Source organism: Mauremys reevesii, linkage group 4 (assembly GCF_016161935.1).
Source record: "Mauremys reevesii isolate NIE-2019 linkage group 4, ASM1616193v1, whole genome shotgun sequence".
Taxonomy (NCBI): domain Eukaryota; kingdom Metazoa; phylum Chordata; order Testudines; family Geoemydidae; genus Mauremys; species Mauremys reevesii.
This window is the reverse complement of record NC_052626.1, coordinates 53,021,991-53,045,871: the sequence shown is the minus strand read 5'-3', so window position 1 is coordinate 53,045,871 and position 23,881 is coordinate 53,021,991. Positions and strand designations below refer to the sequence as shown.

The 23,881-nt window shown below is 40.2% G+C and overlaps 1 protein-coding gene across 4 annotated transcripts in view; it reads right to left on the bottom strand.

Moving 5' to 3' along the window:
• The window catches only part of STXBP6 (syntaxin binding protein 6), a 234,877-nt gene that overhangs the window by 50,550 nt on the left and 160,446 nt on the right, over positions 1 to 23,881 (bottom strand). For all 4 annotated transcript variants that reach the window (XR_005598356.1, XM_039538346.1, XM_039538347.1 and 1 more), the window contains 2 exons: positions 18,598 to 18,728; positions 15,060 to 15,225 (listed from right to left, as the gene is read on the bottom strand). Coding sequence is in view for 3 of the 4 variants with exons in the window: in XM_039538346.1 (XP_039394280.1) it covers positions 15,060 to 15,225; positions 18,598 to 18,728 (297 nt within the window). In the remaining variant the exon portion in view is untranslated. The remainder of the gene's footprint in view (positions 1 to 15,059; positions 15,226 to 18,597; positions 18,729 to 23,881) is intronic.

Here is a 23,881-nt window from a genome sequence, read left to right as displayed (position 1 = left end):
CCACAGTGGCCCAACACTGTAGCATTTAATTTCAGAAAGGGGAACTACACAAAAATAAGGAGGTTAGTTAAAGAGAAATTAAAAGGTACAGCACCAAAAGTAAAATCCCTGCAAGCTGCTTGGAAACCTTTTAAAGACACCATAATAGAGGCTCAACTTAAATGTATACCCCAAATTAAAATACATAGTAAGAGAATCAAAAAAAGAGCCACTATGGCTAAACAACAAAGTAAAAGAAGCAGTGAGAGGCAAAAAGGCATCCTTTAAAAAGTGGAAGTTAAATCCTAGTGAGGAAAATAGAAAGGAACAAACTCTGGCAAATGAAATGTAAAAATATAATTAGGAAGGCCAAAAAAGAATTTGAAGAACAGCTAGCCAAAGACTCAAAATGTAATAGCAAAATTATTTTTAAGTACATCAGAATTAGGAAGCCTGCTAAAACACCAGTGGGGCCACTGGATGATCGAGATGCTGAAGGAGCCCTCAAGCATGATAAGGCCATTGCAGAGAAACTAAATGAATTCTTTACATCAGTCTTCATGGTTGAAGATGTGAGGGGGAGTCCCAAACCTGAGCCATTCTTTTTAGGTGACAAATCTGAGGAACTGTCCCAGATTGAGGTATCATTAGAGAAGGTTTTGGAATAAAATGAGAAACTAAACAATAAGAAGTCACGAGGACCAGATGGTATTCACTCAAGAGTTCTGAAGGAACTCAAATGCAGGGGTGAAAGTAACTTAACAGACTTACTGGTACACAGGACAGCTCGGGTCCTTGGCAAGGTGGGAATGGGGATGGGGGGGCGGGTGGCTCTGGGCCCCCGGATGGGGCAAGGCCTCAGGCAGAAGGGGCGGGGCCAGACTCCCCCAGGCAGCCCTTCAGGACTGCCTGGCCAGCGGCTCTGGCGGTGATTTATAGGGCCCAGCACTCCGGCTGCTGCCATGCCAGTGCTGACTGGGAGCCCTGGGCCCTTTAAATTGCCACCAGAGCCCAAGGGTAGCAGCGGTGGCGGATGGGAGCCCTGGGGCTCTGGTGGTAATTTGAAGGGCCAGGAGCTCCCCACAGCCCTTTTACATCGAAGCTGCCCCTTTTACTCCCCCGCCACCATCAGCGGCCCTGCCAGCATTGTTGGCTGTCTACTGGCGGCCACTTTCTTACTGGTACACTGTAACAGACCACACTGTTCTGCTCAAATGTGAACTTGCAGGAAAACGAACTGCAGTCCGTAACCTATCATTTAAATCAGCTTCTGTATCACATGACTGGAGGATAGCTAATGTGATGCCAATTTTTAAAAAGGGCTGCAGAGGTGACCCCAGCAATTACAGGCCAGTAAGCCTGACATCAGTACCAGGCAAACTGGTAGAAACTAAGGTAAAGAAGAAAATTGTCAGACACATAGATGAACATAATTTGTTGGGGAATAGTCAATATGGTTTATGTAAAGGGAAATCATGCCTCATTAATTTACTAGAATTCTTTGAGGGGCCAACAAACATATGGACAAGGGGGAATCCAGTGGATGAAGTATATTTAGATTTTCAGAAAGCCTTTGACAAGGTCCCTCATGAAAGGCTCTTAAGCAAAGTAAGATGACATGGGATAAGAGGGAAGGTTCACTCATGGATCAGTAACTGGTTAAAAGATAGGAAACAAAGGGCAGGAATAAATGGTCAGTTTTCAGAATGGAGAGAGGTAAATAGTGGTGTCCCCCAGGGGTCTGTACTGGGCCCAGTCCTATTCAACATATTCATAAATGATCTGGAAAAAGGGGTAAACAGTGAGGTGGCAAAATTGGCAGATAATACAAAACTACTCAAGATAGTTAAGTCTGAGGCAAAATGCAAAGAGCTACAAAAGGATCTCTCAAAAACTGGGTGACTGGGCAACAAAATGGCAGATGAAATTCAATGCTGATAAGTGCAAAGTAATGCACACTGGAGAACATAATCCCAACTATACCAATAAAATGATAGGGTCTAAATTAGCTGTTAGCATTCAAGAAAGATCATGGCGTCATTGTGTATAGTTCTCTGAAAACATCCACTCACTGTGCAGCAGCAGTCAATAAAGTTAACAGAATGTTGGGACTCATTAAGAAAGGGATAGATAATAAAACAGAAAATATCATATTCTCTCTCTCTCTATATATATATATACACACACACACACACACATCCATGGTACGCCCACATCTTGAATACTGTGTGCAGATGTGGTTGTCCCATCTCAAAAAAAGATATATTGGACTTGGAAAAGGTTCAGAAAAGGGCAACAAAAATGATTAGGGGTATGGAACTGCTGCAGTAGAAGGAGAGATCAATAAGACTGGGAATTTTCAGCTTGGAAAAGAAATGACTAAGGGTGATATGATAGAGGTATATAAAATCATGACTGGTGTGGAGAAAGTAAGGAAGTGTTATTTACTCCTTCTCATAACACAAAAACAAGGGGCCACCAAATGAAATTAATAGGCAGCAGGTTTAAAACAAAACAAAAGGAAGTATTTCTTCACACAACACACAGTAAACCTGTGGAACTTTTTGCCAGGGGATGTTGTGAAGGGCAAGACTATAACAGGGTTCAAAAAAGAACTAGATAATTTCATGGAGGATAGGTCCATCAATAGCTATTAAGCAGGATGGACAGGGATGGTGTCCCTAGCCTCTGTTTGCCAGAAGCTGGGAATGGGCAAAAGGATGAATCACTTGATGATTTATCTGTTCTGTTAATTCCCTCTGGGGCACGTGGCATTGGTCACTGTCGGATGCTGGGTTAGATGGATCTTTGGTCTGACCCAGTATGGCCAGACCAAATATGGCCATACATATATATAAAATCACCTATAATATGTCATATCTTGGGAGGTGCTCAACAAAGTCTGGGTTAGAGTGCCACCCTGCTTTGAGCTGACTGGCTTGATAATACGATAGACTGTTTGGAACAGCCAGTGCACCCTATTTGACCGGTCTGTACAAAGTATTTTCCTTCACTCTTGGTCTTTTGTTATTCCATATAAATTCCAACATCATCCTCATTATTCCTGCTAGGTTTTTATCTAAGATAATCACAGAAATATGATACCAAGCTGGGAGGAGTTGCAAGTGATTTGGAGGATAGGATAGGATTAAAATTCAAAATCATATGGACAAATTGGAAAAATGGTCTGAAGTAAATAGGAAGAAATTCAATCACAAATGCAAAGTACTCAATTCAGGAAGGAACAATGAGTTGCACATGTACAAAGTGGGAAATTACTGCCTAGTAAGGAGTATTGCGGAAAGGGGTCTGAGGGTCATAGTGGACCACATCCTAAATATGAGTCAACAATGTAACACTGTTGGGGGGGGTGGGAGGGAGTGCAACCATCATTCTGGGATGTATTAGCAGCAGTGTGGTAAGCAAGACACGAGAAGTAAGTCTTCTGCTCTACTCTGCACTGATTAGGCCTCAACTGGAGTATTGTGTCCAGTTATGGATGTCACATTTCAGGAAAGATGGGGACAAATTGGAGAAAGTCCAGAGAAGAGCAACAAATATGATTAAAGGTCTATAAAACATGACTTACGAGAAAAGATAGAAAAAAATGAGTTTGTTTAGTCTGTAAAAGAGAAGAGTGAAGGAGGACATAACTTTCAAATACATACAAGGTTGTTACAAGGAAGAGGGAGAAAAATTGTTCTCCTTAACCTCTGAGAATAAGACAAAAAAGCAACGGGCTTAAATTTCAGCAAGGGCGGTTTAGGTTGGACATAGGATTTTTTTCCTTAACTGTCAGGGTAGTTAAGCACCGGAATACATTGCCTAGGGAGGTTGTGTAATCTCTGCCATTGGAGATTTTTAAGAGCAGGTTAGACAAACATGGCAGGGACTGTCTAAGATCAGTGGTGGTAATCCGCTGGCACACCACCAGTCTGTTTACATTTGCATGGCCACCCCCAGCTCCCAGTGGCTGTGGTTTGCCGCTCCCGGCCAATGGGAGCTGTGGAAAGCGGCGGCCGGCACGTCCCTGCGGTCTGTGCCGCTTCCCGCAGCTCCCATTGGCTGGGAATAGTGAACCGCGGCCACTGGGAGCTGCAGGCGGCCGTGCAAATGTAAACAGACTGGTGGTGTGCCAGCGGATTACCCTGAGGGGCCGCAGGTTGCCCACCACTGGTCTAGATAACACTGAGTCCTGCCTTGAGTTCAGGGGACTGGTCTAGAAGACCTCTCGAGGTCCCTTCCAGTCCTATGATTTTGAAACAAGAGAGATATCCTTGGTAGAATGTTCATGGTGACTCTGGATGTTCTTCCCAGTCAATAAATTGCATATTTCCCACAGCACTACAGATCTTTTTTCATTTGCTGAAGCAGTGGTTTGACATTTAAGGCAGAGCTCTTCTAGGGCGTGCAGATTTGGCACAATTTTACTTTAAATGCAGACATCTGCCCAAAGTTCAGGATTTCTTTAGAGACTAACTTTAGGGAAATATTTGGTTTAGATAAAAATAATATTCAAGCATCTGCATATAATGCTGTTTTCTGATGTGTTCCTGAGATGAATTCATTGTTCCTTATCCTCTGTGCAAAAAGGTTCTAAAATCAGTGCAAAAAGTAAAGGAGACATCCCTACTTAGTCCCTCTGTGTAATTCAAACAGGTGAGATTTAACTTCATTTACTTGTACAGCTCTGCGTCTAGTGATAACAAAAGAAATGGATCTTTTTATGATCTGAAATTATGAATGATTCCAAGTACTCTCTGAATATTGTCTAATATTTATCTATCAGTGAATCCAGTTTGAACTAGAATTATGTAAGCTGAGAGCATAGACTGCAATCAGCTAGCTAGTATTTTTGCTAAAATCTCTGTCATGCTTCAGCAATGATATGAGTCTACAGGAACTGCAAAATAAGGTCTTTTCCATCTTTAGGGAGACAATCACAGTAGCTTCTTTCATAGATTGTGGAAGTTCCTCCCCTCACAGGATAGCGTTGAAGGTACCTCTCAAGGGATCCACTAATAATTCCTTGAATGACAATAATAGCTTTCCTGATGAATTTGACAAGGTATCAGGTCCTGCAGTTTTATCACTTTTCATACTTGCTATTGCCTCTAGGATTTCTTGTTCTGTTATTTCTTTATCTGAAGTTTCTTTATCAAGTTTACTTATCTCTGGCCAGCCTGCTACTTGAATAACTTTAGAGTTGTTAAATACACAGCAAAAATAGCACATATTTCATTAGGGTGTATAACTATCTTTTGTGCTCACTGTTCTTAACTGGGTGGAATAATCTCACAGCAGTTTTACACAGCCACAACAAAAAGATGGAGCCCACTGATTTACAAGATGAGTTTGGAAGAAATTTTGTTTATTTTAAAAAATTATATGGACAAAATTAACTACAATTTTCTTCCATATCAAAATATTTACACATTGGTAACAAATGTTTATCTACACACTTTTTGCAAGAGCCTGTACCAAATGACAAATTATTAGAATTCCAGACTTTGCTAGGTAGAAGTGGGGAAAGAAAAATATATTTGTGAGGTGTCAAAACATATTAGAGGACTATATAGTCTCTTCTGCTGTTATCTCCCAATGAAACTGCATAGTTATTGCCTTCAGAGACATTAAGAACCAGCTTAATGAAAAATCTTTTTGCTGAAGACAAAAAAATTTTGAAATCACTCAGCTGGGAATATTAAATGACTGCTACAAGGTTGCTTGGAATTTAATGCAGTATATATTGAAATGGCGTTACTTAAGATAAGCGTCGGTGGATATGCAAAAGATTAATTTTGACACCAAACACCTATTTTCTTTCTTGCTAACACCATGTATGTCATAGGTAAAATTTGATGGACCATCACCAAATGTAGACTCAAAAGATATCACTTAAGGAAGTGGGGAACAACTAAACACACTCTATCAGCAAAATAGCTAATGCACAGTGCCTGCGTCAATAGCTGTGAACAGCTTTCTCGGGGAAGAACAGAATGAAGTGACACATTTTTTGTCCACTTCATTTCTGCCCACCTGGTACTGACTAGCAGTGGCAACACTTGCCTTAGTTTTGTTTAATTCTACTCAGCTGCTACTTGGCAAGGCTATAAGCAGCAGCAAAGGCACTGGAGCTATCTGAAGAGAGCAGATTCCAGAAAACAGTATTGCATTGATTCAGTCACACTGGTAATAGAATTTTCAACCCTACTGTGATGACCTTTGTCCTCTCTAATTTTAACTGGCTCAAGTGAGGTGGAGACTGTTTCACAGTTTAAATGACTATCATTTGCAGAACACTGTCAGTTAGCAATACAGAAATAATGCCACCTTATTTGTTACCTTCACCATTAAATCAACATCAACCAAGGGTCTGTTACAAAATGGAAGGAGTACTACCTCTGTTTAAAGCGGGGGTGAAGGTGTCTCCCCTCTTCAACCAATTAGTGTCTTTTAACCTGTTGCATCAACTCTGAATAGATGGGAAGGGTCTGTGGTCTATCATTCAGGCCCCAGCCCTAGTGATCAGGGTCACTGGGGATGGGGTAAAAGGGTCAGTTTGCTCCAGGCCTTCCATTTCAGAGGGCCCCTAAACTGAGTGGCATTGTGACCTAGCATGTAGGGTTGCAGTGCCACTCAGGTTTGGCCTGGTGGTCCCTCTGTTGTGATCTTGTGTCTTGTAACTCTCTGTTGTGACAGAGGGGCCATAGAGGCAAACCTAAGTGGCACTGCAACCCTGTATGCCAGGTTGCAATGCCCAGAGAGGAGAGCTGGGCCCAGTCCCATAGAACAGGAGTCAAGCCGCCACTACAGGGTGATTACAGTGGAGGTTTCCTCTGCAACTCCCAACCCTGGGCCACCCCTTACTGGTAATACTTTGGATGCATAGGGAGGGGACCTCATTTTCAGATTTTGCCCTGGGCCCCCAAAAACTTCTGTGTGGCCCTGGTAGCAATGCCAACTGGCTCTGCCTGCCTCAAGAAGTTGTTCAGTAACATATGGGTGGTGCTGCTGCAGTCTGATGGCAAAACAGCTGCTGTAGGCGTTGAGGACTCTTTGGCAAACACTCAGGTTCACTGGTGTGAGGGGGTGAGAGAGAGAGAGAGAGAGAGAGAGAAATGTGGGGTTTTTGAGGTGAGGACATTTTTGTGTGCAAAATATACACATCTCTTTGACCCGGCTCTACTGAACATATTTACACCAGATACTAATAAGAAACTTGCGTTTCATCTTCAATGGTATTTGTTATTTTATAAATGTATGTTAATACATATTTCTAATGTAATCAAATGACAAAAACAAATGACCAGCCAGCATTAGACTTTAAACAACAACAGACTTTATCCCTGAAGGAACTGTATACTCCATACAGTACGCCAAAAACCAACGCCTATCCCATACAAAAGCTACCTTAAAGAGATGGGATGAAGTCACAAGTTTCAATCTGGATTATGAACACCTCAGAAGTTAGAGAGTATTTGGATCTACTGTTACTAGAAAAAGGGTCATTTGGAAAGTCTATTCTGAATTTAGATTCTAACACCTCCCCCAGCAATCCCTAAAACTGAGTTGTTTATACATGATGTTTTAATTCAGGTCAATTTCTACTTTGTCTCCATTTTAAACTTTGTGATATGTATCACTGCATTTTCTATTAGTGTCTCTGAACATTGCGGTTTCAAACTGTGGTTCTTTGGAATATAATGGGATCATCCCTGGTAGTAGTTAAAGATTTCTCTTCACTTTCTAAAAGAGTTGTGGATAATCCCAGTGTGACGCCAACAGTCCCTTGCTTCATAAAACAGATTCTAACCTCAATGAATGGGGCTGTTTCTGGTCACTTAATAGCTATTCTGTTTGCATTCAAAGTCGTTGACCTACTAATGCAACTCAGGTTTACACAGGTTTTAATATAAAGGAAGCTAAATAGCATCAAATTCTATTCCATATTACTAAGAATCTCTGCTTTCAGATATTCTCTAAAATTTTTATGACAAATAATTTCTCTCACTCTGTAGGAGATACATGTATTTATATACAGGAAAAAGGTGAGACCATAAATTGTAATACAAGCCAAAATGTTTTGCTTTAATACTATGAAAGCTTTTCCTTCTATGCTATTGCTGTTATGTTGACTCTTCACAGGAGAAGGCTCATTGGTTCATTTGATAATAAAGATTAACAGATTAATACTTTTTCCATGTATCACACACGTAGGAATAAACAGTAGTAATAACCAAATGCCAGCAGTGAGAAAAACGATCCCCATTTTATATGACAGCTTTCTACCAACTAAGCTAATCTCATCTGTGCCCTTTTCCTAATAATACCGACTTCATTAGGAGCAAAGAGTCCTGTGGCACCTTATAGACTAACAGACATATTGGAGCATGAGCTTTCGTGGGTGAATACTCCCTTCGTCGATGCATGTCGTGGAAATTTCCAGAGGCAGGTATAAATATGCAAGCAAAAATCAGGCTAGAGATAACGAGGGATAACGTCATTAGGGTTTTCATAAAGATCTCGGCACTTGTGATAGAACTGTGCTTTTAAAACTACAGTAGATTAAGATGTACCTTTATGTATACATACACACAATACAATTCTGTAATTATACTGTATATTGTTTTTTATATAAATTGTTAATGTTACATTAAGGTTATGGATCTGAACGCTCAAAGTAAGGAAATACAGATGTTAAATTTGAAAGTTTAATTACCTTCCCATCCAGTGGTGCTTACATATTACAATATAGCCTCTAATTATATGATTAGATGGTATTTTAAAAATATTTCCCAACAGTCCCACAATAATAATGGATACAGTTTGTTGATGAGGGATTGGCAGGGGATTGCCTATTGTCAGGTGGTGTTGAGAGGTGATGATCATTTGGGTTTTGTGGTCACACCATTAGCAGAGTTTATTATTAATTATTATTTTTTATGTATTATTTATTATTATGTGTTCCTGGTAGCAACTACAACTTGCTAGGCATGGTACAAACACACAAAGGAGGTACAGCCGCTGATAAGGGAAAACGGAACAAGTAGTATGGTAACCAGGTGGAGAGATTTGCGAAGACCTGAGAGAGCAGTGCCTTTTAAAATAGAGACTAACCTTTTGACTTTGAAGGCAACATAAGAACATTCGAACTGTTACTATGGAGGAGTGGGCCAAGCTGATATGGTGAAAACAACATGTCAAGGAAAATGAGCATGGAGGCATTGTTTTGTATGGACTAGAGTGAAACAATGTGGGAGTTAGGAAGGTCAGAGAAAAGGTTGCATCAGTCAAGAGTACAGATAAGGGTCTGCACTAGAGTTAACTTCAGAGAAGTAAAGAAAGAGGTAGACGACGTATGTTGGAAGAAGTGGCAGAATTTGGACACGTTTTAGATGCGCGAGGTGGGGAGAGGTACAAGTCAAAGGAGCTCCAGAATTATGAGCCTCAGTGACAAAGCAAATACTGGTGTTGTCAAGATTAAGAAAATTGGGGTAATGGTTTGGGATAGAAGAAAACCAGCTCAATTTTAGCTATGTGCCGCTTGCATTAAGTTGACAGCGAGACATTCACAGTATTACCAACTTCAGGTGATGAAAAATTAGGAGTCGGACCCCCCCCCAATAATGAGATTTTAAAAACAAATTCTATTGTGTTTTTTAGGTCAGTCTCTAGATTTTTTACAATCTCCCTCTCCACCACCCCAATCCCCAGGGGGTGGGCATGTGACAATTAGCATTGCCTGCTCTCTGATATGTACTGGATAAGGGAATTTTGGCCCTTGCTGCAGGAGCTCTCACCCCCACATCTGCCCAGCCTGTTCTCCATCATCACCACCCCATCAGTTCAGCCCCCCTACCCCATCAACCCTCACCACTCTCAGTTCACCCTCCCAGCACTCACCTCATCTGCGCCAAACCCATCATCAATACAGACCCCCACCCCTCCTATCAGCCCCCAGCCTTCTCACTTCTGCCCCCGTGAAGTCCCAGGCGATAGTTCAGCCTTCCCAGCCTCTCCTCTGATCCTCTTTGGGTTCTTCACCCTGTCCAGGCCAATGGGGCTGCAGTGGGGTCCCCCTCCCACTTCCCAGGCTGGCAGGGGAGCCCCAGTCACCCCAGAGCTGTGACTGACAGCGGGAGCCCTGGCCAACCAGGGCATGCTGACAGCAGGAGCCTCTCCTTGTGATGGCTGGGGCTCCCACTGTCAGCCCGCCCCACAAGGAGAGGCGCCCACTGTCATCCCAGGGTGGCTATGGCTCCCACTGTCAGTCCTGGGGCTGACTGACAGCGGGAGCCTCTCCTCATGTAGGCCCTGCAAGGAAGGGCTCCTGAGGCATCCCTGGGTGGCTGACAGTGGGAGCACCAACTAGGGCTGGCTAACAGCAGGAACCTCTCCCTGTGGCAGCTGTGGCTGCTGGTGTCAGGCCAGGGGTGACAGCAGGAGCCATAGCCACCTGGGGCTGATAGCAGGAAACCTGGGGATGACTGACAACAAGCACCCCAACTGCCACAGCACTTTCTACGTCAAGTTAATCCTGATTCATTATCTGGGGATAGAGCTCTCAAATGTGAGGTGTCAGGATTAATTTTACTTAGCAATCGCGGCTCTCACGATTAAGTTGTGAGAGTTGGCATGTCTGCATTCAGGAACAGATGTCACAGACAGGCAGTTATGTGGGGCTGGACAAAGTGAAATAGCTCAGGAGATAGAAAGATGTGAGTCATCGGCACAGAACTGGCGGTTGAAGCCATGTGAGCCCATGGGATTGCTTTACAAAAGGGCATAAGGGAAGAACAACAACAATTGAAATGAAAATCACCTCCAAATAGTAGAAGAAAGGCAGCGGGGAAACCCATCAACAGACACACACAAGGAAATGTCAGAAGTAGAAGGAAAATAAGGAGAGGATGGTATAATGAAAACTCAGGGAGGATAAGGTGCTAAGAAGGCGGAATGATCATCTGGAGAAGAGAAGATTAAATTAGCGAAGAATTTGAGACCATAGGTGGGAAAGGAGTGTTCAGTGAATTTAGAGGTGAAGGGAAATAAGAGGCAAGCGGGAACAAGCAATGGCTTTGAGGATGGAAGGTGACAAGAACATGCTCTGATTGTATGAGGAATGAGACAAAGGCCAGTGAGGAGGCGGCAGTAAGAATGTAACAAGATAGTATTTGGAATCTGGTTGAGAACGTCTGTGTCTATTTACCTTTCTGGGGGAGGTACAAATCAGGTCATGCCTTTGTTTCATAGTTTGGAAGACTCAGCAAGAAAGAGATCAGAAGAGTTAATCACTCAGGAAACAGACTGAATAGCTTAATTAGATTGTTTGAGTGACAACTAAATTTTCCTTAATTTCTTCAAGCAAAAGCATATTAGAGAATTGCTGCAGAGGCTTATAAAACAAGGTGCTGCAGATAACGAACATAAGAAATTCCAGCCTGTAGGATTAGATAAAACCAGACCTGACACAAATGATTCTGATAGTTCCACAGGTTTTCATCTGTAGAATCTTAAGTGGAAGAACCGGGAATCTTCCCGTCAGATGCTCTTCCCGCTGTTTAGACAAAGGGAAGAGTACACAAACCCATATAAGGTTTCAGTAGATATTTTATACCCAATGAATGATCCGAAGTTCATAGTTACTTTAAGAAACATACTTTAATGCTATTATATAGGAATTATGCGAGGTAGCATGAAAAGGAGTAAGATATTGGACTGATTTTCAGCATGGATTTCTGAAAGACAAGACTCAATTTCAGAATGCCTACTTGTAAATTGAGTAGATTTGTGATATAAGCAGCTTTTGGGAAAAGCTTTTGAAGGTAATACAGAGAATAGACTTTCAACTGGAACTTTATGAATAGCTAGAAAAAATGCTGAGGGAGGTGACCCAGATGGCTGAATTGGATGAGTAAAAGTGGAAAGACAAATTAGGCATTAAGGTTCTTTTAGTTAACCAGTTTTCCAAGAAGAGCTCCAAGTGTTGTGTCCAAGAGCTAGTCACTATCAAAACAAATCAGTTGGAAGACTGTTGTGGCTCTTGACAGAGAAGTATCGTAAGGCTTTTGAAGATGGGAGCTTCATTTAACTTCCAATCTGGGCACATGCAGATCCATTACTTCCAAAGAATTAATATGTGGACAAAAAGTGTCAGGTGCAGTGAATACCTGTGTGAATACAGTGAATACTTGTGTTATGAGCTGGTGAAAAATGAGACATTGCTTGGCAAACTCACACTTCATCATCTATTCTGATCTCACCTCTCTGAACTGGGTCTTTCCCACTACTAAAAAGTATTGCAGAATTATTCACTGGGTACTCGATCTTCAGGCAATTATTTTTGTGTGTGGAAACTAAAAGAAAGAATTTGGTTGGTTTGAGATATTCAGGAATCCATCTGCAAGATCCATTGGATAATACTCAGAAACTCTGTAAAGTAAGACTTGTACAGAATCCTGAGAGAAGTAATGTCTCAGTCTTGTGCTAAGTGACAAGGAGAAGAGAAGGCCTCAAACCTTTCAGACAGTGCGGATAGTGCTCCTTTGAGTCGGGGTAGTGCTCGTGAAAAATCCAGAATTGGCAAGAATCCTGTTGTGTATACTGAAGCCACCAGGAAATTAGTGAGTGAACATGAATGGAAACAAATGTGTGTTAAAAAGAATGAATCTTGGCAAATGAAATTCAACAATGCCAAACAGAATCATCACATTGACATGTCACTCAAGAAATGACTTCATCTGTTCCTACGGATATGTTACTATTAAAAAAATAGCCTACTTATAGTATTATGGGCAACTTTTTTGTATATCAGTGCCATATAAATCAATGTGCAATGGCAGGCAAACATATAAAGTTTTCATTGAATGAACATATCAAGGATATGTAGTACCACCTGAAATACTATCAGAGCCCAGAATTCTCAATCTGCATCACACATGAAGACAACTTATATTGTGGATATTCTGTCACTTTCATTACAGATTCTGCTGATGAACAAAAAAAATGTGTATATACTTCAGGAATGTGGAAAAGATGCCAAACATTATGAGGAAGTGAAAACTCAATGGTTGGAATTGCAAGCATCACAAAGGAGGAAGTAAAAGGATTCACTGAATACAAAATTGAGACTGGACGAGAAAACCTCTGCAGTTGCCACTAAAAAATACAAGGGATAATTAAGACCCTAGAGCAAGAGATGTTAGAAAAGACAGTAATTGAACCATTTCGGTTACTATACACAATAGTCATGTTAGGCCCAATATTTTTAATTACAAGGAACATTTTTGTATTCTCAGAAGCTCAATTTATGTCCTAAAAGAGATGCAACAGATTCTTGAATCTCCGAAACTGTTGGTAACTTAGATCTGAAACTGATCAGAAAAGTAAGGTGGAGACTGCATTTGTCATGTGACTTTTTTTCCCAATCTCCAAGTAGTGCCTTTTGGACTGAAGAATGCACTTAGCAGATATCAGAGGGTCAGGGATGAAGTGGTAGTGGAGGCGAAGGGAAAAAGTACTGTATTAATACGCATAGCTAGATGACAGTTCACTCTCTACCAGGGCACAACACTTGTAGGCTATACAGATGATTTTTAGCAAGTTAAAAGAGACATATTTGACCCTTTGCAACCCAAATGTAAGTTTCTTCACTGGACAATAAAGTCCTTGGAACACTAGTAGTGGGAGTCTTACTTTAGAAAAAGCTCCACATGCCTCATCATTTTAACACACTATTTTGAATAACACTTTTTTGAGCAGGTCAAAATGACATGGTGTTATAAACAATGCTGCCCTAGCTTATGTTAGCACTCTGAATATACCACTGCTGGATCAGCATCAGGGTTAGCAGCAGTGAAAAGTTTTGCAAAAGAAGAAACACTAGTGCAAAAAATGCCATTCTGAGTCAACAAGGTTTGTAGGGATATTGAAAAGATACTGGTGTTGGAATGCCTGGGTAGTGTGAAGCTGGCACAGCCAGCCCCATGCCACCCTCTCCCAGTGCCAGCATAAAGAAGGGGAGAAGGCATGGCCAAAGCACAATGCATAGCAGTGATCTCCAGGCACTGCAATGATCCCCTGGGCAATTAGCTAAAAAAGCTTGGCGTTTGCTCTTGCCACAGTTAAATGCGGCAGCCTTGTGGACCAGAGAAGTGGAATAAACCCACCTCCCTTTATAACTTGGGTTTCACACCTAACAGCTCAGTCAGACCAGAGGACTGGGGCTCCAATATTTTGTCTTATAGGTTCCATTGATCTGTGTAATTTTTTTTGAGACGTCAAATATATGCTTATATATTTGTCATAAGAAATTACAAAAAAAGAGCCAGCAATTACTGGGAGAACTTTCTGCTCTCTGAAGCAGCAATTCACTAACACGTCTTAGAACGGTGCTGAAATCAATAATACTGGTGTACAGACAGAGATGTTTTGGCATGATAGAGCACTGAATGGTTATTGTTTAATAACAGTTATTCTAATTTAGCTCTTTCAGAAGAGGGGGGGAAAAATCAATGTTTGCTAAATGGAAAAGAACAAAATCAGTGGGGAAAGGAATTAATTTTTCAAGCTTTTAGGTTGGTATTCTGAAGAACTGAGAGGAGAGAATGCAATTAAAAAAATGGGGCAGTGTTCTTACATCTCACACATCTTAAAGCAAAATAAATTAAAACCTTGGGAGGAGGGCGAGGAGTGGTGAGAGGGGGCAGGCTGGGCGGGAAGGTTTTTCCAGTAAAGTAACAACTCCACTTCCTTAGAGACCAAACTACTCAGTGCCTCAGTTGAATGGTTGTCTATTCTGCTGAGCAAACCAGCTCTATAAGATGACTGATGTCAGCTCTTAACCCAGTGACTAGTGTTATACGGCAACTAGACATGGTTCTTCCTCTTTTGTGCAAATATATGCAACAGATTTTACTTACAGAATCCAAAAAATAACACTTACAAAACACTTTGTATGTTCAAAACAATGCAGACACATTAACACAATTGTGTATACAGTCTGCATTATAAAAACAATATAAAACAGATTAATTAAGGTTCAATCCCCAGAAGTATTTCAATCGCCCTTTACTTACCTCCCATAATTTTAGACTGGCAGTTGATAAATTCTGGCTTCTTGTCTGTAAGGTAGCGCTGACAAGTGTGGTGAAGAATCTGAAAGAATGTGGATTTTTCGGAAGCCGTGCTTGCTACCCATTGGTCAAAAGCATTTTCAAATAGTAAATCAAATTCTGGAGAATCCTAGAAGAAAAATAAGATTTGAATCACTGGTACTATATTTTAAAACTGATTTGAAGATTACATGTAGCAATGGACATTTTTAATAAAGCAATTTAAAATAAATTATTTTAAATGACTGACATTCACTTTTACAGCTGGTCTGAAATTCTTTTTTCCTGAAGAAATCTTGGATGAAAGTGGAGAAAAAAAAATGTTTCTTAATGGAAATTTCCAGGGGTATTTTCAAGTTTTCAATAAAAACTCAAAACTGAAAGATTTCAGCCAAAAATGAGAGTTGTAGTGCCTCATGGGGGCATGTGTGCCCTTTCTCCTCTATGAGTGGACTACGGTATACCACCCTTAATGCAACACAGATTCCCCTTTTTGGATGGGGGAGCTGTGCAACATGGAGTCTCTGGTTGTGATGCATTATGGGAAATTACTCCAAATGGGCATTCCAAGCCATCGAGGAGAATGGGAACACAAGAAGCAAACAACAAATCATAGTTTGGGTAGGTCGTAATGTTTCCTAAGAGATTGTAGGGCTGATAGTCTGGATTCAACTTGGGCAGCAGACAGTCAGTTAACAAAATACAGCCACATTCCAAACACTGTGCCAAGTGCAAAAAGAAACCGACTCTGATCATGTGGTTTGCTTCCTTTGCCTGGCAATCTAGGACAATCTATCCATATCAATGACATGATATGATGTATGCACTGATGTACAGCAATGTGCCACAGCAGGACATGTATTAGTAGGCCATTGGAACAAGCTTCAGATATGTTTAATCTTTTGTCTACAAAGTGCTCCAGTAATTTACTAATGCACGCCCTGGCATGTCTTATTAGAGTATGTCTGATTATACTGAAAATTAAATAGAGAAGTTTATTGCACTGTATTCTTCCACTAAGAAAAATAGTTCTTGGTAGAAGGAAAAGAGAAAATGGTATTGTATTTTCCATTCTAGTCAGAATATATTTAACAGTAAGGTTCCGAGTGGTTTCCAAACGGCTGCTGACAGGACAGCTTAGCACTTTTGGGCAGGGGTGGCCTGTTTCAAACTGACTTTTCCCTCTCCTTCCCCCTTATTGTCTCTCCATCCCTCACCCCTACAATGACACAGCAGCCTCCGTTATCTTTTTCCCCCTCCACACACTTAATAGAGTAGGTATATGGATTTTTTTTTTTGTATTTCATTTTTCAGTAATTAGATCCTAGATGTGCACTGAGAGGAGTTGGTACACTAGTGCATCATCATTAAAAAAGATCATATGACCAATCAGAATGTGACTTTAGACAATCTAGGATCTCAGCCATACTCAATAAGCATGTTTCATTGTATAATGTATTTGTTTACTTTATACTACATAATGTTTATGACCACAAGATGTGATTTAAATCCCCAACTCCTAAGGCTGCACACATTAATTTCTAGCTGGTGCTTAAAAAGGTTTTATCTTTAACTAGCTTGTCCTTTGCAAATCTGTCTGGTGCACTTAACACATGAAAGAAGAAAAACCCAGATAATAAAAAAAGTGTTATGTTGAATTACATTCATGCACAACCTTGAAAACTGCATCTTTGCTCTTTGGGACTGTAATGTTATCTGATTAAAATATGACGATACAGCTCATTGTTGCAACCACTGTTATATATTTGCAGCAAATCTTGTACAAAGGTTGTCAAGTGAGGTGTCTATGAAAAGGTTATGATTTGCTGGTTATGATTATGCTATCTGTATGCATATATCATTTTTGTATTTGAAGTAGTGGATCTATACTTGGATTTCAAATGTTTGGTCCTGAGGTAACTCCCACAAGGTAATGCCCAGCATTGGAGGGACTATTCAAATTGAGTGCCCCATCGAAAGAATTTTTAACTGCAATGGACCATGGGAGAAGCCTATCTACACTTAATAGAATTTCCTGCTGTGACTAGGTGAAATACATGGACATGTAACTTGCCCATGTAACTCCAAACGCCGTCTTGTTGCTGTAATTTTCCACAGTAAGAACAATGGGATGCCCGCCACATGGCAAAAGCTATAAAAGGCACTAAAAACACCTCCATTTTGTCTTCATTCCTGCTTTTTACCTCTGGAGGAACTTTGCTACAAACTGAAGCTTTGAACAAAGGATGAATGACCCATCCAAGCTGTGTATGTACTCCAGAGACTTGACTTAAGCCAGCACTTTATTCCATCATTGCTACAAGCATGAACTGAGAACTTTGCCATTACTGTATGTAACTGATTCTTTTAACCAATTTAAACTCTCAACTTTCTTTCTTTTTATAGATAAACCTTTAGATTTTAAGATACTAAAGGATTGGCATAAGCATAATTTTTGTGTAAGATCTAAGTTATATATTAACCTGGGTGTGTGGCTGGTCCTTTGGGATCAGAAGAACCTATTATTTGATGAGATTGTAAAGAACCACTCATCTCTGACTCTAGTGGTTTTGGTGGTGATATAAAAACTGGAATGCCAGAGGAAACTGCCTTTATGTTTTCTTGTTGGCCAGCATGGTGAAACAGAAATTTACTTTTGTGGCTGGTTTGGTATGTCTTATCAAATAACCACCACCAGTTTGGGGTTGTGTTTGCTCTATTTTTCAGCAGTTCATCCTGAATTTGGCATCCTCAGTTGTGACCCACTAAGGCACTGTTACAGGGACAATGGACAATCTACAGAGATTGCCAGTTTGTTGGATTAAGGGGGAGCCTGTAGGGAAGCATTGCACCAGGAAAGAGAGTAAGGTCTGTGACTTCTGCAAGGAACAGATGCAGTTGTAGGCAGAGCCAGTTCCAGGAACTCTCCTTCCATGCTCTTTCCCAGCTTTGCCTGTCCACAGGTATTGATCCATTTTATTGGAGGAAGTATCTAGGGATAGATTTCCAAGTTTTATATTGGATGCAGCTCCATGATGAATTGAAGGCCAACAAGAGTAGGCTTAGAAACTTGTTCTTCATGGTGGTAAGAGAACAAATAGGCTCTTCTTCCCTTTTGAAAGAGGGGAAGGAGACAGAAGCAGAAGAGAGAAGAGGAGAAAGGCAGGACCAGAGGTGCAGGAGTGAAGGAACATAACAGGAGTGAGCTTATTCTGCTCAATCTTCACCTTAAAATTGGGAGAAAACATGTACTGCTCCACAGGATAGTCAAGAATTAGCACTTAAACCTGGGCACTTGAGAATACTTGCTTATACATCAGCATGCAAAGTTGGAAACTGTCCAAGACTTTTTGTGAGGAAGACCCCAGGGAGAAGGGGTAACAGTCATGATAGGGCCCCTTCCACTTGCAATTCGGATAACAGTACAATGGCCTTGATCCTCAACAATAAAAGCAAAAATCCTAACAAAGTTACTTTCTCCAGATGTGTACAATGTACTCACCCGATTAGAGTCTATACCATTAACCTGGCGAAGCTGCTCAAGCATCCACTGTGATCTCCTTACAAATGACGTGGAACCTTCAAACTGTTTGACTTTTGTAACAGACGCCTGGGAGGGTTTCTTGTTAGTCACTGAACACATAAAAGAAACCAAAAAAGTATAAATACAGACACACACATTTATGTATGAATAGCATTAGTAAAGAAGTGTTAACTCAACACGGCCTGTCAGGAAGGCACTACTTTCCTCAGCCTCAAGTATAAAGGAGGAAAAGGATAACCCCAAACTTTGTAAAGCACTTTGAGAACCACTGATGAAAAGTACTACATATCAAATATCAATCAGAAATTATCATTTTTGGGCAAGCACACAAAATAATAGTGACCTAGCATATTAATAACAAAGCAATGGATGCCTTACAAATAAAGTGACAAGAAATGAAAAATAAATTTTGAGGAAAAGGGAGTGTGTAGAATGCCAGCAAACACAGAGACAACCTAGAAAAGCACACAGCAGAATGACATGGAAAACTTGGATCACCATCTCTGTGCCAAGACCAGGAGAAAATCTAAGTGAGTTGTTCTGAGTGAATGTGCTTCACTTGTGGCATAGAAGAATGCAAGTTTTCTTCTTTTAAAAAAAATAAAGATGAATTGTATAATAGCAAAAACTATTCCCTTTGTTGTGACCTTTAATGTACGCTCATTTACAATTATTTACTACAGTTACAACATTTTAAAAGTTATTAATTACTGCCTCACAGTCTTCCTGTACATGCTAATCTACTGTTAAAGATATCCTAATGATCTACCATTAGTAAACTAAAAGATGGGACTTAAACACTACCTGCCTTATTCACTGGTGGATTTTGCACATTAGTAAAGCCAGCAGGATTTGGCTCTCTCTATCATTTAACATATGCAAAGTTCAGTAAACCTCCTTTCACAATTCAAGATAAAATCTGCATTCATATTACACTACACGCTTTAGATTTTATGTTGGTCCTTCTGAGCATACATCCCCAGGCATTCAAAAATCACCAAGTCAGGACTTGAAAAATTATGAGATAGACTTTAAAATCATCAGATTAGAAAGACAGACAGAAAGAAAGAAAGAAAAATTTTAGGTTCCTTATACTGTATTTTGCCTTCTGGTTTCAAAGACTTTAAGGCACATTTGCTTCATATTTGCATGCTCTTCTACAGAACCATAAGAGCTAGAAACAGACTTTTTTAAACAAGTGAAATCTGAGCTTCTCATGAAATAACATGACTCCTAGAGCTGGCACTTAAAGACAGACACCAAATATTGTGAAAGTGGGAACCCTGCACAGCACCAGGAGTCTGTTAAAGCAGTATCTTAACACAAGTGATGAGTCCGAACATACAAGTACTTTCAAAGCCTTAAACATGCTTTTTAAAAATACGTTACAGGATAACAGTCATAGTTTTGTATTAAAAATATCATATGCTATAGTTTCATGTACACAAGTTTTTTTATTTTCTGGTTCCCTATAGTAGTTAAGGGATGCTGGGCATTGAAGTCCAGATGCCCTTGGTACCTGCCAATCAGTGTCATTTTTCCCTGGTTGGGGGCTTCAACTGGTGAATCTCAGCACTTCTAATAAGCACTGGTATAGGAAAGTGGGCAATGGGGAAGCATTCATGGAAGGCAGAGATGGGAAGAAGCAGAAGTCTCTCTTTTCCACCCACCAAGAGTCCAAAACTTAAAAGATTGTTCCAGACAAAAACGGCCTAAACCTTAATAACAGATATGAAATTTCATTGTTCAACACCATATACTCTTGTAAGCAGCGCCTCTCGCTCTAGCACATCATTAGTTCCTGTAATGGAAATATTCAAAATCTCCAAAGGGACGGGGACAAAGTTATTCCAGAGTATCCTTGTTACAGTGTTCTGTGACACCACAGTGATAAATTTACTTCCTTGAGCCTCTAAACACAAATATCAAACAGTGTGCTCTACAGGAGATGGACAGCAAGCCAAAACCTTGCCATATATGTAACCTATTTCCAGTCTTCAATTTTAACCAATAAATTGGACAAACAAAATGTAGCACGCTAGAAAGGGAAATATGAGTATTTGATTAGTATTATTTTTATTAATTGTGTTCACAACATTTACACATTGTTCTTTAGTTTTTAATCCTGTGCCATGGGCTATTTTTCCATCCAGGACCTTCACCTGCTTTAGGCTCTGGCTTTCATACTGATACACAGAATATGCCAGCGAACGTCTGTAAAATTATTTTTTTAATTCATTGCGTTACTGGCTGGTCTTATGATGACTTTTCCCGAGTGAACTCCAAGCGGAAATTACAGCGAGCCTCTTTTCATATACATACAATGTGACAAAAAATCATTATTTCCTCTCTGATGCCATGTCAGGATACATATTCCTTATTGATAAAATAAGCACTATACTTCTCAGGTCCAGAGGCATTACGAAGTTCCTTATAAGCCTCTACACTGCTAAATGCTTCCGAAAACAGAACCAAAAAGTTATACATCTGTGTCCTTGTTACCAGTTAAATATTCTTACTCCTGCACCCTTTCACTGGCTTGTTTCCCATGCCTTGGCCTATCCACTCATTCATTTCTTCCTCCTCTTGTATTTTTGTAACCGTGAAGCAGCTAGATTGTAAATTCTTCAAATAGCCACCTGCTGTTTGCCCACCTTCACTTGTCCTTTAATGTTACTCTGGACTTTCATGTTGATGATTGATTCCCAGCCCTACAAAGTCTGCCAGTAGTCCCTAACATAACAGCCTACACTTATTTAATATCCTCAACATTTAAAACGTTTAGTTACTTATTTGCAGTATATAATCAATACACATAGTAAACTATACATAATAATGACAGTACTGTCAATGTCATTTCACTGGATATTTCATAAACTTAATTGAATTTTGCGCTAAAAAAAGGAAGTAATTGAACCACAGGCAAAATACAGTTTGATAAAAAGATATTTATTCTAGCACCCAACTCCTTAAATTCTCTCACTTGTTCAAATAAATAGGTTCCATATACTTCAGAATAAAACAGAGCTCATGTAAATAAAAACCAATCTCAATTATATCAAACAATATACTAACTATATTCCAAAAACATTAAGAGTGTTGGGAACACGGCATTACACTTTAAAAATATAGAAAACCATACAACTTAAATAAAACACACTATCCTCAGTGTTTTGAAATGTGCTTAAAAGATTAAAGCTAACTTCTAACAGGAAAAAAGGCTTCCTGTATTAGACTCACTCCCTAAACACAGAAAGGAGATGCCTTTTTTGTTGATGTAAATCATATATATTTTTGACCTCTTAATAAGTAGTTTAGGAACCATCTTACAGTTTTTAAATAACTATATGAATACTTCTTTATATCTTATTCCGGTCTCCTACTTCACTTTTCTGTTGCCTTATGTTCTCTTCACGCACTTGAAAGTACCGGGTACGTTATTATATTATCCCTGCATTTCTGACAATGCTATTTTGTAAATTCACTGTGATGGACAATCTGGTTATTTAATAACACTGTGTTATTACTGTTTTCCCCTTGTCCTCTGGATTACCTATATTTCTAAAATCCTTTTATCCTCTAGTGTGCCTGAAGCGGAGACTGTAAAGTTTAGGGAGACTTGCTGTGTTTTTTGCTTTCAGGTATTGACATTTAAATCTCTTCCTTTTTGATACAGTACACAAAGCAGCATGTGAAATTGCAGATGGATACATTTTAATCAGATCTTCTGTAAACATACTACTGAATAACTGAACAATACCAAAAAGTTTTTTTAAAGAACTAATGCTTTGGTCAGACAGTTTCTACAAGTACATAATACTTAAAACAAAGAACAAAAATAAAAACCCTGTCTTCCACTGCCTCAACACCCATCAGATAAAGGGATTGCATCTATTGCATTAATTAGTTGTTAGGGGAAAAAAATAAAGTCATTTACCTTTACTTAACATTGTCACAAATCAATATATCTGGTTATAAAAAGACATGGCTTTGCTGGTCTTTATTTGTTATTCAAATGCATTATTACCATATGAAAAAGTTCTATTCTTTTGACATTATCTCAGATTTAAACACACACACACACACACACACACACGGCCGCCTTTAGGACATGCAGGGCCCGATTCGAAAGAGCTGCTGCCGAAATGCTGCCGAAGACGGAGGCAATTCTGCGGCAACTCAATTGGTTGCCACTGTTTCCGGTGGCACTTTGGCAGAGGGTGCGGGGCCCCCTCTTCCGGATGCTGGGCCCCCTCTTCCGGACACTGTGGGGCCCGATTCCCAGGAATCGGGGGACTCACCCTAAAGCTGGCCCTGCAGACACATACCCTACCTACTGTTTCCCAGTTACAGGAGAGATTCAATACAGTAACAGAAAATCTCTTTCTGGGAGAATAAGGACAGGCCAAAACCCCACCACCTACATGCTTCCCAAGGCGTACAGACAAGGGAACCCAGGCAGACTCATCATATCTAGCCACGGTACTCTTATTGAAGTAATATCAGGACCCACAGAAACCATTCTTAAACCGCTCGCCACACAAAGGGCCAACTTCTTCTAAGACAAAACTGGTTTCCTCCACAAACTCTGCAACATTAACAATTTACCTCAGAACACCATTCTTGCCACCGCAAATGTCACTACCCTATACACCAACATCCCTCACAATGACAACATAGCCACCTGCTTCAAATATTTACAAGACAATGGGCAACCCTCGGATATCCACCCAAAATATATCACCAAACTCATCCATCCATTTCATTCTCACCCATAAGAATTTTACATTTAACAACAATCACTTTGTCCAAACCATGGGAACAGCCATTAGGATTGCTCCCCAATATTCCAACTTCTCAATGGGACAGTTTGAGGAAGGATTTCTGGACAAATGCACCATCAATGACTATTAGACAAGATGGTCAGGGATACAACCGTATGCTCTGAGTGTTGCTAGTCTCTGTTTGCCAGAAGCTGGGAGTTGACGACAGGAGATGGATCACTGGATGATTGCTTATTCTGTTCATTCCCTCTGAAGCATCTAGCATTGGCCAGCGTTGGAAGATAGGATACTGGGCGAGATAGACTTTTGGTCTGATCCAATATGGCTATTCTTATGTTTTTACAAAACCAATGTTATACCTGAGATACACTGATATTTTCATCCTCTGGATGAAACTCTCTCAGACTTCCATGACAGCAACCACCACCACCCATGCATTAAATTCCTTCTGGAACACT